At 44.6% G+C, this 16,261-nt stretch overlaps 1 protein-coding gene across 3 annotated transcripts in view; it reads right to left on the bottom strand.

Moving 5' to 3' along the window:
• The window catches only part of RFTN1 (raftlin, lipid raft linker 1), a 172,620-nt gene that overhangs the window by 42,010 nt on the left and 114,349 nt on the right, over positions 1-16,261 (bottom strand). For all 3 annotated transcript variants that reach the window (XM_038765466.1, XM_038765460.1, XM_038765453.1), the window contains exon 5: positions 3,209-3,632. In XM_038765466.1, coding sequence (XP_038621394.1) covers positions 3,209-3,632 — 424 coding nt within the window. The remainder of the gene's footprint in view (positions 1-3,208; positions 3,633-16,261) is intronic.

Raw genomic sequence — 16,261 nt, 5'->3', positions numbered from 1 at the left:
CTTACTGTGTGCCAAGCACTGTATTAACAACCTGATCACCTTGTAACCTCCCCAGTGCTTAGAACAGTGCTTTGCACATAGTAATCGCTTAATAAATGCCATCATTATTATTATTATTCTTATTATTAAGTGCTGGGGAGGATACAAGCAAATCAATTTGGACACAGTCCCTGTCCCAAATGGGGTTCACAATCTTAATCCCCATTTTACAGATGTGGAAACTGAGGCCCAGAGAAGTGAAGCGACTTGCCCAAGGTCACACAGCAGACAAGTGGCGAGGCCAGGATTAGAACCCATAACCTTCTGACTCCCAGCCCAGGGCTCCATCCACTAAGCCATGCTGCTTCTCTGGGAAAGGCCACTGACCAAAAGCAACTCTGGATGATAATTCTTCACGCTTAACACCATCCTTTCCTAGTAGTAGTACAAGCAGCGTGGCTTAGTGGAAAGAGCACAGGCTTGGGAGTCAGAGGTCCTGGGTTCTAATCCCGGCTCCGCCACTTGTCAGCTGTGTGACTTTGGGCAAGTCACTTAACATCTCTGCGCCTCAGTTACCTCATCTGGAAAATGGGGATGAAGACTGTGAGCCCCCCTATGGGACAACCTGATCACACTGTAATCTCCCCAGCGCCTAGAACAGTGCTTTGCACATAGTAAGTGCTTAATAAATGTCATTATTATTATTATTATTGAGACTGTGAGCCCCACGTGGGATAACCTGATTACCTTGTATCTACCCCAGCACTTAGAACAGTGCTTGGCACATACTAGGCGCTTAACAAATACCATTATTATTATTATTACCATTATTATTAATGGCTTGGAGACCAGAAAGGAGGAGGCCAGGGCTTGAATTAGACTGGTTCAGGGATCAGGCAAAGGGCTTGGGGTGGCATGAGATGTTTCCTGCCCAGTGGCTGTGCACCTAAGGTCCCCTAGTGTCAAAGGGGACTCCATGAACACTTGGGCCCTTGTCCATCGATCCCACCGAGCCCTGAGGGACCCAGACTGTACTGACCGACGCCCTGCAGCCATAAGCCACTTTGGGGAATTCCAGAGCCAAGTTCACTACTATGAGAATAGTATCAGAAGTTCTTTATCCTTTCTGCAACTCCAGGTTGTGAGAGTAAAACCAATTGTCTCTCCTAGCCTCCTCCTGATAATCAAAGATTCACCTGCAGGGAGTCTCCCTAGCTGAATGGGATGAACTGTGGTGGCCCACGATAGCTTTACCTATGGAGGTCTTATCCTCTAGTCATCAATTTGGTCTTCATCACAGAAAAGCCCAGGTCTGGACTGCTTTTGGGGGTAGACTTAAGAAGTAGGGGCTGAGAAATGGGTCCTAAATTGATGCAGGGAGAAGGCCTTACAATTACCTTCTGTGGAGTAGACTTAAGAAGTAGGGGCTGAGATATGGGTCCTAAATTGATGCAGGGAGAAGGCCTTACAATTACCTTCTGTGGAGTAGACTTAAGAAGTAGGGGCTGAGAAACGGGTCCTAAATTGATGCAGGGAGAAGGCCTTACAATTACCTTCTGTGGAGTAGACTTAAGAAGTAGGGGCTGAGAAATGGGTACTAAATTGATGCAGGGAGAAGGCGTTACAATTACCTTCTGTGGAGTAGATAGAGGGAAGAGCACAAAAGCGCTTCCCTAGAAAATGTTCAAAACATGTAGTACGACATAGCGGATGTATAGGAATGAAATTGGGCCTGATTAAGTCATCAAGCCCGATGCCTTAATCTGAGCTCTTGCCTGATTAAGACATAATCACATCTATAGGATTCACCAGATTTTGCACTTCCCTTTTCCTCCCCCAGACCCATTTGAGGCGACGGAACCTTACTTGCCCTGCTACTGAGATCTGCTCTGAATTTTCCTGGGGTGAGCAAGAGTTCCAGTCAGCCTTGCAAATGAGTTCAAGGAATTTCCCAGCCACTAGGACACATTATGAGCCCATGCTTCCCCCAAAAATACCAGAAAGTAGGCCAGGCCAAAACAACATCCTCTTTTCTCCTCCCAGGAAATACTCACCCTTGGTTGAATGACTATTTGCAAAGTTGCTCTAAATACCCCTAGTTCTACCATTGTGCAGATTTTCAGTTATAGAACACTGTTGGGGGATTAAGGACTGGTCTTGAAACAATGTACATCCATCTGAATAGACTGCAACTATGATATCAGGAGAAAGAGTTAACTGCCTGTAGTGGTGTAGGTGAAGGTTTGAGATTTTCTTAATGCAAGTATCATTAGGAGCATAACTGTACATTATAAGAGAATTGAGTGTAGTAGGAATTTCCCTAACTCCAGTGGCATTTGAACTTGGATCTCTTCCCTTGGCCCTCAGGCAGCCATTTTGCCAGGCTGGCCCCATCTCTCAGACCTGCCTTCTTTTTTTTTTTAATGGTATTTGTTAAGCATTACTAAGTGCCAGGCACTGTTCTAAATGCTGGATGTATACAAGGTAATCAGTTTGGGCACAGTCCAGCTTTCACATGGGGCTCACAGTCATAATCCCCGTTTTACAGATGAAGTAACTGAGGCACAGAGAAGTGAAGGGACTTGCCCAGAGTCACACAGCAGACAGGTGGCGGAGCCGGGACTAGAACCCAGGCCCATGCTCTATCCATTAGACCACACTGCCCTCTGGCAGCAAATCTGAGCCCCAAGACAGCTCAGGGAAGGAGAAGAACTGACTCTGTTTGTGCACACTGGGTAAGGCAGGTGGGACAAATGCAGGGAAGGACACAACAGGAGAAAACTGTCCCTTGCTTTCAGTTGCTCCGTTCGTTCTCTGCCACCTCGGACTAAGCAAGCTGGACAGAATTCAGCCCCCACTAAAGCAGTCTGATTCTCTCCTGGTGTCCAGCTGGCTCCCTGCATCCCGGTCATATGAGTAAAATTATTTGAAACTGATATGATGACTGATCAAGAAATCAAAATCTGTTGCTCACCTGAGTCCACTGACTTCCAACTTGATATTCCTTGATACCCCGACTATCAAATTAATAGGGCTGACCTGAGCTTCTTACTTTACTCTCTTACAACTGGACCACTTCTATGAGCAGCCTGAAGTTCCCTTAAGATAAATGATGCACCTTTTCCCCCTTGCAGTATCACTTCCTATTTCTTAAGAGGATGTGGAAATTACCGGAAAAATATCAACTTCTATTGAACCTGGTCAGAGGTCTTGTCGCTGACATACTCACTTCCAGCAAGTGGCTCTGCACACATTCCTGATGTGTCACCTTCTCGTTTGTCTGGTGTTTTTCTCAGATCCTGTGAGACACTCAGCCTTTTATCCTGAAATTCTTCTCCATCACCCACTCCAGAGGGTAAGCTCAGCTGCCCAGCTGCCGGCCCTTTCTCTCTCAGCTCTTCTGAGTGCTGATGAACATTTGTGTCTCTCGGGGCTGGCAGATCTCCTGAGGGGAGACTGTGCGTGGCCCCCGAATTCCCGTCACCCAAGGATGCCCGATCCCCACAGAGGTCTGACCCATTTTCCTCATCTCTCGTCTCCACGGAGTCATTTCCAGGGGTGGTGACAACACTGCCGTCCGTAGTCTTCACCTGGGAGCTATACTGAGGTATCACGCCTACAAATTTCAGGCCCCGACTGGCTGCATCTTGGATCTATGAGTCAAATGAAAAAAATGGAAATAAATCAATCCGTTAAAGAGTAGGAGTAAAATCTGTGCCAGAGGAAAGAAAAATATTAAACCAAAAGCATGGCGCACTGGAGTTTCCAATACAACCCACAAGTGCGTGAAAATTGTTAATCTAGTGAAGTATATCATCTCTCTGTATTTTTAGGAAAAGAGCTCAGTGTTCTGCCCCTGAATGGGAAGCACTATGGCCTGATTATGCTTACAATTCTGTGTAATTTAGGCCAAGATCTTGGGGAAAGTGACACTGTTCTGGACATGGTGGGATGTGGAGGTTCGGAATTGCTACCCTAGAAGAGATGGAGAGCACACAGTTCTTTTAGAGAAGCAGCGTGGCTCAGTGGAAAGAGCAAGGGCTTTGGAGTCGGAGGTCATGGGTTCAAATCCCGGCTCTGCCAACTGTCAGCTGTGTGACTTTGGGCAAGTCACTTCACTTCTCTGTGCCTCAGTTACCTCATCTGTAAAATGGGAATTAAGACTGTGAGCTCCCCGTGGGACAACCTGATAACCTTGTAACCTCCCCAGCACTTAGAACAGTGCTTTGCACATAGTAAGCGCTTAATAAATACCATTATTATTATTATTATTTTGGCATCAGCAACCCAGCCAGTCTCTAAAGAGGGCACCCATGTGACCAGTGGTAGTTGGGGGGAGGTGGGGAAATGGCATTTGAGGGGGAGGCACCTCAATAAGACTGTAAACCCCTCAAGACCACGTATCTTTTAGGTCTTGTTATCCCGATTCTACCACTTACCTGCTGAGTGATTTTAGGAAAGTCACTTGCCTTTACTGTGCAGAGTTTTCTCACCTGTGGAATGGGGATTCAGTTACTGTTTCCCTCCTACTTGGACTGTAAATTCTATGTGGAATGGGAACTATGTCTGACCTAATTATCTTGTATCTACCCCAGGGCTTAGTTCAATGCTTGAATAGAGTAAGCACTTAATTATTATTAGTAGTAGTAACAGTGGTAATAATAATAATGAAAATGAAGAGGTTAAAGAGGAGAAGGAGGAGAAGTAAGGTGATGTATTAAGGCATGAATGTCTTAAATCTTTTCAGTTCAACTACTGCACGAACCTACTCCTAGAAAACATCTAGGCTCCATACAGACGGGCATTTCCTGGAGGACGAAAAAAAAGATGAAAGAAAGAACTGATTTTACTTTTTCCTATCTTTAGAAAGAGAGAACCCATTCACATATAAGGTTACTCTTTTTCCTTTTTTTGGTCACTCACTGACTTCCTGCCATTAATTAATTAAATGAATTAATTTGTTCAATTGTATTTATTGAGCGCTGTGTGTAGATCACTGTACTAAGTGCTTGCAAAGTACAATACAGTAATTAAAAGAGCTAATCCCTGCTATTAAATAGATGCAGTGCATATGCACATTTACAGATAGCATTTCATGAGTAAAGAACTTCCTCTTTTCAATCATTGTTTTAGATAGAGCCGGGGAGGGGAGAGGAAATTATGAGAGCAAGAAATGCAGTGTGATTTCCCCGGGAAGTGGGCCGCTGTGTGGTCACTGGGGCATGCACTTTCCGGCTGGGCTGAGCACGGCATTCTTCAACGGGGACCAAGATAACTCTCTCTAGGTCTGGTTGAAAGGGGGAAAGGTCCCAGGTTGCCTCATAAGATTATTTTCTGGGTTAAAACAACAAGAAACCTGAGGAAGGAAAGCAAGGGGGCAAATGGGGCACCTCCCCATGACTGCTCAGAGTGCCATGTCCCGAAGCCCTTTTTTCCATTTCCCTTGGCGAGAGCCAGAAATCAACAGGAGTCATTGCTTCTGCTTCCTAGAACCAAAAGTCAAAGGCAGGCTCGGCAGGCTTCACGTAAATCAATTAATCAATCAATAGTACTGCTTAAGAACTTTCTGGACAGAAAGAGTACATTAGAGCTAGTGGACCCAATCACTGCTATCAGGGAGCTTACAATTTAATGGGGAAGAAAAGCACCAAAAGAAACTACAGGTAGGGGGAAACAACCAAGTTTAGAGATACATAAGTGCTACAGGCGGGAGAGGCAGGGGTGGGTATTCAAGTGCTTAGGTGATAGGAAAATACTGAAGCAGCAATCAATCAATCAATCAATCATATTTATTGAGTGCTTACTGTATGCAGAGCACTGTACTAAGCGCTTGGGAAGTCCAAGTTGGCAACATATAGAGACAGTCCCTACCCAACAGTGGGCTCACAGTCTAGAAGGGGGAGACAGAGAACAAAACCAAACATATTAACAAAATAAAATTAATAGAATAGATATGTACAAGTAAAATAAATAGAGTAATAAATATGTACAAACATATATACATATATACAGGTGCTGTGGGGAAGGGAAGGAGGTAAGATGGGGGGGATGGAGCGGGGGACGAGGGGGAGAGCACTTCAAAGCACTTCAAAGCCTTATTAAAATCAAATCTCCTCCAGGAGGTCTTCCCCATTAAACCATAATAATAATAATAGTAATTTTGGTATTTGTATATGCCAGGCACATATTGCATATGCGCTACAGTAGGTATAAGTGAACTGGGTGGGAAACGGTCCCTGTCCCATGTGGCACTCACAGTCTCAATCCCCATTTTACAGATGAGGTAACTGAGGCCCAGAAAAGTGAAGTGACTTGCACAAGGTCACACAGGAGACAAGTGATGGAACCAGGATTAGAACCCAAGACCTTCTGACTCCCAGGCTTTAGCCATTATGCCAAGCTGCTTCATAGGCAACCATCTGTTCCCCTACTTCCTCTGCCTTTAGTGTTGCCTATGCATTTGGATCTGTACCCTGTACATACTTGATATTCCCCTCACCCTTAGCCCCACACCATTTAGGCACATATATGTAATTATTTATTTTAATGTCTGTTTCTCCCTCTGGATTGTAAGTTCCCTGTGGGTAAGAAACATGCTTATCAATTCTGTTGTACTCTACTATCCCAAGCACTTAATACAGTTCTCTGTGCACAAAAAGTGTTCAATAAATACTACTGATTGATTGGAGCTGAGAGATTAATCAGGGAAGGCCTCCTGGAAGAGTTGTGATGTAAAAATGGCTTTAAGGAAGGGGAGAGCCATCAATCGTATTTATTAAGCACTTACTGTGTGCAGAGCACTATATTAAGTGTTTGAGAAAGTACCACATACCAGAGTTGGTAGACCTGTTCCCTACCTGCAATGAGCTTACCGTCTAGAGAAATGGTCTGCAACCTTGATGCCCTCTGAATCTGATTCTGAATAATTTTCCCATACCAAAGGCAGTGTGAGAAATTTAGTTTAGATTTCCTTCGAAAAGATGACAAGTATTCAAATGCAGAGCTACTGACCCAACAAATTATAGGGCAGTGAACACCCAGTGCTACCCAGTTAACTTGAGCTCCCCAAACTGGAGCCTGCGGAAATCTGACAAAACAGCTCCAGGAACTCTGAGTTATTGTTATTATTATTATTATAACATCAGTTAAATAGTCACTCTGTGTTAAGCACTGTTCTAAACTCCAAGGTAGATGCAAGTTAATCAGGTTGGGCACAGCCCCTGCCCCACAAGGGGTTCACAATCAAAGAAGGAGGGAGAAAAAGTATTGATGAGAAACTGAGGCACAGAGAAGTTACATAACTTGCCCAAGGTCACATTCATTCATTCATTCATTCAATCGTATTTATTGAGCACTTACTGTGTGCAGAGCACTGTACTAAGTGCTTGGGAAGTACAAGTTGGCAACATATAGAAACGGTCCCTACCCAACAGCGGGCTCACAGACAACAAAACAAAACATGTGGACAGGTGTCAAGTCATCAGAATAAGTAGAAGTAAAGCTAGGTGCACATCATTAACAAAATAAATAGAATAGCAAATGTGTACAAGTAAAATAGAGTAATAAATCTGTACAAACATATATACAGTTGCTATGGGGAGGGGAAGGAGGTAGGGCGGGGGGATGGGGAGGAGGAGAGGAAAAACGGGGCTCAGTCTGGGAAGGCTTCCTGGAGGAGGTGAGCTCTCAGTAGGGCTTTGAAGGGAGGAAGAGAGCTAGCCTGGCAGATGTGTGGAGGGAGGGCATTCCAGGCCAGGGGGAGGATGTGGGCCAGGGGTCGATGGCGGGACAGGCAAGAATGAGGTACAGTGAGGAGGTTAGCGGCAGAGAAGCAGAGGGTGCGGGCTGGGCTGGAGAAGGAGAGAAGGGAGGTGAGGTGCCTTAAAGCCGAGAGTGAGGGGTTTTTTACTTGATGCGTAGGTTGATTGGTAGCCACTGGAGATTTTTGAGGAGGGGAGTAACATGCCCAGAGCGTTTCTGCACAAAGATGATCTGGGCAGCAGCATGAAGTATAGACTGATGTATATTATACTATATAGACTATAGTATAGTCACACAGTAGGCAACTGGCTGAGCCGGAATTATAAGAATCCAGGGTCCTCTGATTCCCAGGCCCATGCTCTTTCCACTAAGCCATGCTGCTTCTCGACAACACTCAGGTTCTACACTTCCACCCACAGATGACTGGTCTTTGACCCTGCCAACTGCCCAAACCACCGGTGATTCCTTCCTATGGGCTTCTAACCTCTCTTGCTCTCCCTCTGGAAAGGCAATGGACTCTGTGCTGAGATTAGTATTTGTATTTCCATCTCTCCCTTCTCTGAAAAATCAATAATGGCTTTGAGCGGCAAGAAAAAATTGAAAGGGGAGGCAAGGGCAAGTAGTATACTAGTTAAAGACAGCAGACAGCAGTAAGGAACCATATTAAACGTCCATTTAAGGGTATTTTGTAAAGCTGCTGAACCCATTTTTCTAATGGCCCCTAGAGTCTGTCAGAGGAAAAGTGTTTGAAAAAGCTAGCACATAAGCATACAGCATCCCATCTTTCATTGCAAAGGAAAAACGGGCCCTTTATCAGCAGTGTCTTGGAATAAGGTGATGTTTGATTGCGTTGGGGGCTGGAAGAGTTTCTTAAAGAGGACTGAGAAATTTTCTCCACAAATGTTCAAGACAGGACCCCAGAGGAGCAGAACGCCAACAGACTGACATCAAGGAGTCAGTGATCTTTTATGACTTAGAAATTTCTTCAGGGTGAAATGGAATGCCCTCCCTCTGCCCATCCGCCAAGCTAGCTCTCTTCCTCCCTTCAAGGCCCTGCTGAGAGCTCACCTCCTCCAGGAGGCCTTCCCAGACTGAGCCCCTTCCTTCCTCTCCCCCTCGTCCCCCTCTCCATCCCCCCATCTTACCTCCCTCCCTTCCCCACAGCACCTGTATATATGTATATATGTTTGTACATATCTATTCTATTTATTTTATTTTGTTAGTATGTTTGGTTTTGTTCTCTGTCTCCCCCTTTTAGACTGTGAGCCCACTGTTGGGTAGGGACTGTCTCTATATGTTGCCAATTTGTACTTCCCAAGCGCTTAGTACAGTGCTCTGCACATAGTAAGCGCTCAATAAATACAATTGATGATGATGATGAAAAATACTGAGGCACAGAAACGAGCATGGAAAACAGACCAGCAGACCTAGATGGACCTCTTACACTCCACCAGGACACTAGAATTCCTGCTGGTTTCTGATTTTACCATCCTGCACTGACATAACGAGAAATTGTTGACTACTGTGCAGTTATGACGGACTAAGATGAGAAGCAGCATGGCCTAGTGGGTAGACCATAGGCTTGGGAGTCAGAAGGACCTGGGTTTAATCCCAGTTCTGCCACTTGCCTGCTGTGTGACTTCGGGCAAGCCACTTCATTTCTCTGTGCTTCAGTTCTCATCTGGAAAATGGTGATTAAGACTGAGCCCCATGTGGGACATGGACTGTGTCCAACCTGATTAGCTTGTATCTACTCCAATGCTTAAAGAGTAAGGGCTTAACAAATACCAAAAACAAAATTAAAAAAAAACAAAAAAACTCCAACCAAAAAAAAACAAGAAGAAGAATCTTGCAAGTGACTGGGAAACAGTATGGCTCAGTGGAAAAAGCACAGGCTTGGGAGTCAGAGGTCATGAGTTCTAATCCCGGCTCTGCCACTTATCGACTGTGGGGCTTTGGGCAAGTCACTTAACTTCTTTGTGCCTCAGTTACCTCATCTGTAAAATTGGGATTAAAACTGTGAGCCCCATGTGGGACAACCTGATTACCCTGTATCTACTCCAGTGCCTAGGACAGTGCTTGGCACACAGTAAGCACTTAACAAATACCATCATTATTATTATTAATAATCATATAGCATTTGACCAGGTTACCATAATGCACACTGCAAAAAGTACCAGTCTACATGTTTTATTTTGTTGTCTATCTCCCTCTTCTAGGCTGTGAGTCCGCTGTTGGGAAGGGACCGTCTCTATATGTTGCCAACTTGTATTTCCCAAGCACTTAGTACAATGCTCTGCACACAGTAAGCGCTCAATAAATACAATTGAATGAATGGAAGTACCAGTCACTGCCTAAGGGCCACAGTTGATCTATGGAGCAGCCCCATGGCTGAACCAAATGAGGTCCTGCGTGATAGGATCCACTGCAGAAGTCACATGTAAAGCAGCACAGGGGTCAGAGAGCCTCATGGTGGTTCACTCATCCCCTTGGGGAGCCTTGAGGTTTCATGGGGACTGGCTGAAAATACATGCAGCCTGGGAAAGCAGATTCTGTATACAAACTCTTAATGGCTAAGGATTTTCCCATAGCCAGTCATCATGAGGGTCATTGTCCAAATGACATTTAATGACTTAATAGACATTTAATAGGTGGTCAGGGAGGGTGTCAGCAGCCTGCTAATTATCATGACCATTCTCACCACTTAATACTGACTGAGCTTGGGTGGATTTGTAGGGCGTGGATGGCAGTGCAGAGCTAGAAGAAACACAACCTTGGCCTTCACAGACCTTATTTTCAAACTTAGCCAAGGTATCCATTACTTTAATTGTATTTATTCAATCAATCAATGATCAGGCCTGGTGGACAGAGCAGAGGGCTGAGAATCAGAAGGACCGGGGTTCTACCACCTGCCTGTTGTGTGACCCTGGGCAAGTCACTTAACTTCTCAGTGCTTCAGTTACCTCATCTGCAAAATGGGGATTAAGACTGTGAGCCCTAGGTGGGACAGGAATTATATCCAACCTGTTAACTTGTGTTCACCCCAGTGCTTAGAACAGTGCCAATCACAGAGTAAGTGCTTACCTACTACTACCATTCATTCATTCATTCAATCAATCACATTTATTGAGTGCTTATTCTATACAGAACACTGTATTAAGCTCTTGGGAGAGTACGATACAACAATAAACTGACAAATTCCCTGCCCAAAATGAGTTTACAGTCTAGAGTGGGGGAGAAAGACATTAATATAAATAAATATATTACAGATGTGTACATAATTGCTGTGGGGCTGGGAGGAGGGAAGACCAAAGGGAGCAAGTCAGAGTGACGCAGAAGGGAGTGGAGAAGTGGAAAGATGGGGTTTAGTCAGGGAAGGCCTCCTGGAGGAAATGTACCATATCATTTATTGAACTATTACTGTGTGCAGAGCACTGTACTAACCATTTGGGAGAGTGCAATAAACAGAGTTCATAGACATGTCTAATTGGGGAGACAGACTTTAAAATAAACGACAGATACGTATGTAAGTGCTGTGAGACTAAGGGTGGGGTACGTATTGTGTGCTTAAAGGGTATAGATCCAAGTGCAAAAGCAATGCAGAAGGGAGAGAGGAAGTAGGGGAAATGAGGGTTTAATCAGGGAAGGCCTCTTGAAAAAATGTAATTTTCCAAGAAATTAATAATTTCTAATAATAATAATAATAATAATAATAATTTTAATAATTATTAATTAATTTTCCAAGAAAGTGGGGAGAGTGGTCTCCGATATATGAAGGATGTGGGAATTCCAGTCCAGAGGGAGGATGTGGGCAAGGGGGTGGCGGCGAGATAGATGAAATCGAGGTACAGTGAGTCTGTTGGCATTGGAGGAGTGAAGCTTGTGGGATGGCTTGTAATAGGACATCAGTGAGGGGGAGAGCTGTTTGAGTGCTTTAAAGCTGATGGTAGGGAGTTTCTCTCTGATGCAGAAGTGGATGAGCAACAACTGGAGGCTCCTGAGGAGTAGGTGATGTGAACTGAATTGCTTTTAGGAAAATGATCAAGGCAGCAGAGCAAAGTGGACTGGAGTAGGGAGAGACAGGAGGCAGCGAGGACAGCAAGGAGGATGACACAGCAGTCAAGGTGAAATATAAGTGCTTGGATCAGCATAGTAGCAGTTTGAATATGGAGGAAAGGGCAGATTTTAGCGATGTTGTGAAGGTAGAGCCATCAGGATTTAGTGATAGATTGAATATACAAGTTGAATGCCAGAGACGTACTGAAGATAATTTGCTGAAGATATATTACTGAAGATAATTGGCCTCTATGAAAATGTAAATAGTGGAGGCACCCAACTGTAAGGGTAGAAGTTCTTTGGTTTGCTGGGTCTGGGTGTGAGGTTAGAAAATCCCAGATGCCAGTCAGGACAGGCTTCCTGGAGAAGATCCCAAGTGAGAAAAGTCCAGAGGAGTAAAGAAGGCAATTCCAGGGGTGAGAGACAGCAAAAACATCCAGGAAAGAGGATATCCGGGAACAGCAAGTAAATGAGCCCCTGAAACAGTGGGAGCAACTCCAGGACAGGAGCAGGAGATAAGGGGAAGCTAATTAATTAATTAATGTACTTGTTAAGTGCTTACTATGGTACAAGCACTGTTCTAAGCACTGGGGTAGATACAAGTGAATCAGGTTAGACACAGTCCCTGTCCCACACGGGGCTCACAGTCTTAATCTCCATTTTACAAATGAGGGAACTGAGGCTCTGAGAAATTAAGGGACTTGCCCAAGGTCACACAGCAGACACGGGGCAGAGCTGGGATTAGAACCCAGGACCTTCATATTCCTAGGCCCGTGCTCTACCCACTAAGCCATGCTGACATTTCAAGAGAAGCAGCGTGGCTCAGTGGAAAGAGCACGGGCTTTGGAGTCAAAGGTCATGGGTTCAAATCCCGGCTCTGTCAATTACCAGCTGTGCGACTTTGGGCAAGTCACTTCACTTCTCTGGGCCTCAGTTACCTCATCTGTAAAATGGGGATGAAGACTGTGAGCCCTCCGTGGGACAACCTGATCACCTTGTAACCTCCCCAGCGCTTAGAACAGTGCTTTGCACATAGTAAGCGCTTAATAAATGCCATTATTATTATTATTATTATTTCAAGGACGCTAGTGTTGCAACCTGGTTCAGATGGACTGGCGCCTAGTACAGTTCTTTACACAGAGTAAGCCCTCAATAAAAAGCATTGATTGATTAACTGGGAGCCATCAGAGGACAAGGGGACTAGAGAGAAAGTGACTATCATATCTGCATTCAGTACTTACTCAAAGAGGGGAGATCTTTGAGGATTAACTGAAAGCCAAGGGATCAGTGAGAAGTGGTTTGCAGTCAGGACCACACTAATAAATCAAACAACAGCAGTAGCACAGAAAAGCAGCTGCAGCACTTGGATGCAAGGAGGTGATAAATAAGAATGGCTTAACAGTATCTAGGAACTGATTTTCTACCAGTCACATGCACCCATCCATCAAATCTGCAATTAAGTCAAACTCATCTGCTTAAGGTTGTTAGGGACACTACAGGCAGTCCAAGAAAGCAAAAACCTAAGAAATCACTAAAAATATTGTTTTAGAAAAAAAAAATGAATCTTGAGCACTGTTTCTTGGAGGCAGCTCTTTCAAGAACACTTTCAGAAGAACTGTACCATGTAGGGTATATGTGCACAGACATGCACATGAGAACATAGGAAGTCAGCCCAATAGTACCCTTTCCCCACCTTATTTTATGACTCACACACCATTATGCCTTGATAATTGACATTTAATATGCCTCTATAAGGTCTTAAAGGTAAAGTACAACTGCCCAGGTGAAGGAAATGCAGACTCATGTGCCATGTAGCAAGAAGTGGTCCTTAAAGGCAATTCTAGGCTACGCTGTTACATGTGAGGCTTAACTGGGAATATTTTATGACAATGCCAAAATCTTCCATCTCTGTCTCCTAAACTCGGTTTTAAAGGTTTTAATTTGTGTTCGCTTGTTCATCAAATCAATCAATGGTACTTGACGACTGATTGTGTGCAGAGCACTGTACCTGAGCATTTGGAAAAGTACAATGGAATTAGCATACAATGATCCCTGCCCTCAAGGAGCTTCCAGTCCAGTGGGGGAGACAGACATAAAAATAAATTAAATATAAAAGGATGAAGGAAAAGTGGATATGAATATGAATGAGTTACTGATGGATCTGAGTAAGATGCGCAAAGGGGGTTGGGAGCATATAACTGACACAGAAATGCTTAGGCTGTGTTTGGGGTGATAACAGCTGGGGAGAACAAAAATTAATCCGGGAAGGGTGGAGCATACAAACGTTCATCTGGGCTTAAATTTCTGCTCATAATGTGAAAAATGTATATTGCTGGAAATTGCCAAAACCACCACCTATCTATCCTATAAGGACCCACATTCAATTTGTTTTTAAATTCTAATGTTTCATAGATTCACCCATTTCTCTCCTCTCTGGTAAAATCCTCATCACTTCCCAGTTGTTCTATTGTTACAGTCTCCTCCTTTCTGGTCCCCCTGCCTCCAGCCTCTATGACAGCATAAAATCTCATCTTCTCCACTCAAACAGTTACCTTCCCAATTCAAGCTCCTGTTGTCTCTCACTTAGACAACTGTACCCTCCATTTCTGTCTTCCTGCCTTCAGGCTCTCCCCACTTCAGGCTATACTACATACTACTATTGAGATCATCTTCCTGAAGCATGGCCACTCCACATATAACTCCCAATCCTCTAATCCCAACCTCTAACGACAACCTATTGCCCTCCACATCAAGAAGGAACTCTTCACCATTTTTTTACGATATTTCTTAAGCACTTACTATGTGCCCCAGGCATTGTGGAGAAGCAGTGTCGCCTAGAGAAGCAGCGTGCCTCAGTGGAAGAGAGCATAGGCTTTGGAGTCAGAGGTCATAGGTTCAAATCCTGGCTCCCGCACTTGTCAGCTGTGTGACTTGGGGCAAGTCACTTCACTTCTCTGGGCCTCAGTTCCCTCATCTATAAAATGGGGATGAAGACTGTGAGCCCCCCATGGGACAACCTCTTGACCCTGTATCCCCCCAGCACTTAGAACAGTGCTTTGCACATAGTAAGCGCTTAATAAATGCCATCATTATTGTACTAAGCACTGGGGTAGATACAACCTAATCAGGTTGGACACAGTCCAGTCCCACTTGGGATTCAGTCTTAATCCCCATTTTACAGACGAGGTCACTGAGGCACAGAAAAGTGAAGTGACTTGCCCAAGGTCACACAGCAGACAAGCGGCAGAGCAGGCATTATAACCCAGGTCCCTCTGACTTCCAGGGCTGTGCTCTATGCACTAATAATAATAATAATGATAGCATTTATTAAGCGCTTACTATGTGCAAAGCACTGTTCTAAGCGCTGGGGAGGTTCCAAGGTGATCAGGTTGTCCCACGGGGGGCTCACAGTCTTCATCCCCATTTTACAGATGAGGTCACTGAGGCACAGCGAAGTGAAGTGACTTGCCCAAAGTCACACAGCTGGCAATTGGCAGAGCCGGCATTTGAATCCATGACCTCTGACTCCAAAGCCCGGGCTCTTTCCCCTGAGCCACGCTGCTTCTCTAGGCGACATTGCTTCTCCACTGGTTTCTAGGTTTTCCATCTGACCTCTCCACTTTTCACATTAGCCCCCTCATCCACTACTCTCCAGCTCAAACTCTGCTCCATCCAAGCTCACCTACTAACTGTACCGTACCTCAACTTTCCCACTTCTAACCTCCTCGCTCACACTGCTCCTACAACCTGGAACTCCTTCCCTACAAATGTGTCCAACTACGGCTCTCCCCATCTTCAAAGTCCTCCTGAAATCCCACCTCCCCCAGGAGGCGTCCCCTGACTAATTCACAATACCACTGCCAGAGCAAACCAACATTCATTAGTATGACTTGTGTATTTTATCCGTGTCCTTGGCACTTAAGAACATCTTTTTATCAATTAATAATTAAGGGTATTTATCAAGCATTTACTGTGTGCACAGCACTGTAATAAGCACTTGAGAGAGTACAATATAATAGTGTTGGAAGATGCGTTCTCTGCCCATAAAGAGCTTATAGTCTAGAGGGGGAGACAAACATTAATATGAATAAATTAAATAAATTAAAAATAAATAAATAGTACCTAAGTCCAATGGGGTGGAGGGAGGTGTGAGTCCTAGTGCAAAGGTGATACAGAAAAGAGTGGGAGAAGAGGAAATGAGGGTTTAGTTAGGGAAGGTCTCTTGGTGGAGATAGGTTTTCAGTAAGGGTTTGAAGGAGAGAGAGTGAATGTCTGTCGGACACAAGGAGGGAGGGATTTCCAGGCCAGAGACAGGACACTGGCAAGATAGATGAGATCAAGGTACAGTGAGTAGATTGGCGTTAGAGGAGTGAAGTGTGTGGGCTGAGTTATAGTAGGCAATCAGAGAGGTAAGGTAGGAGGAGGCAAGGGATTGAGGGCTTTAAAGCCAATGGTAAGGACTTTC

Source organism: Tachyglossus aculeatus, chromosome 2, assembly GCF_015852505.1.
Source record: "Tachyglossus aculeatus isolate mTacAcu1 chromosome 2, mTacAcu1.pri, whole genome shotgun sequence".
NCBI classification, from domain to species: Eukaryota; Metazoa; Chordata; class Mammalia; order Monotremata; family Tachyglossidae; genus Tachyglossus; species Tachyglossus aculeatus.
The sequence above is the reverse complement of the archived record's forward strand: the minus strand, read 5'-3'. Positions and strand labels throughout refer to the sequence as shown.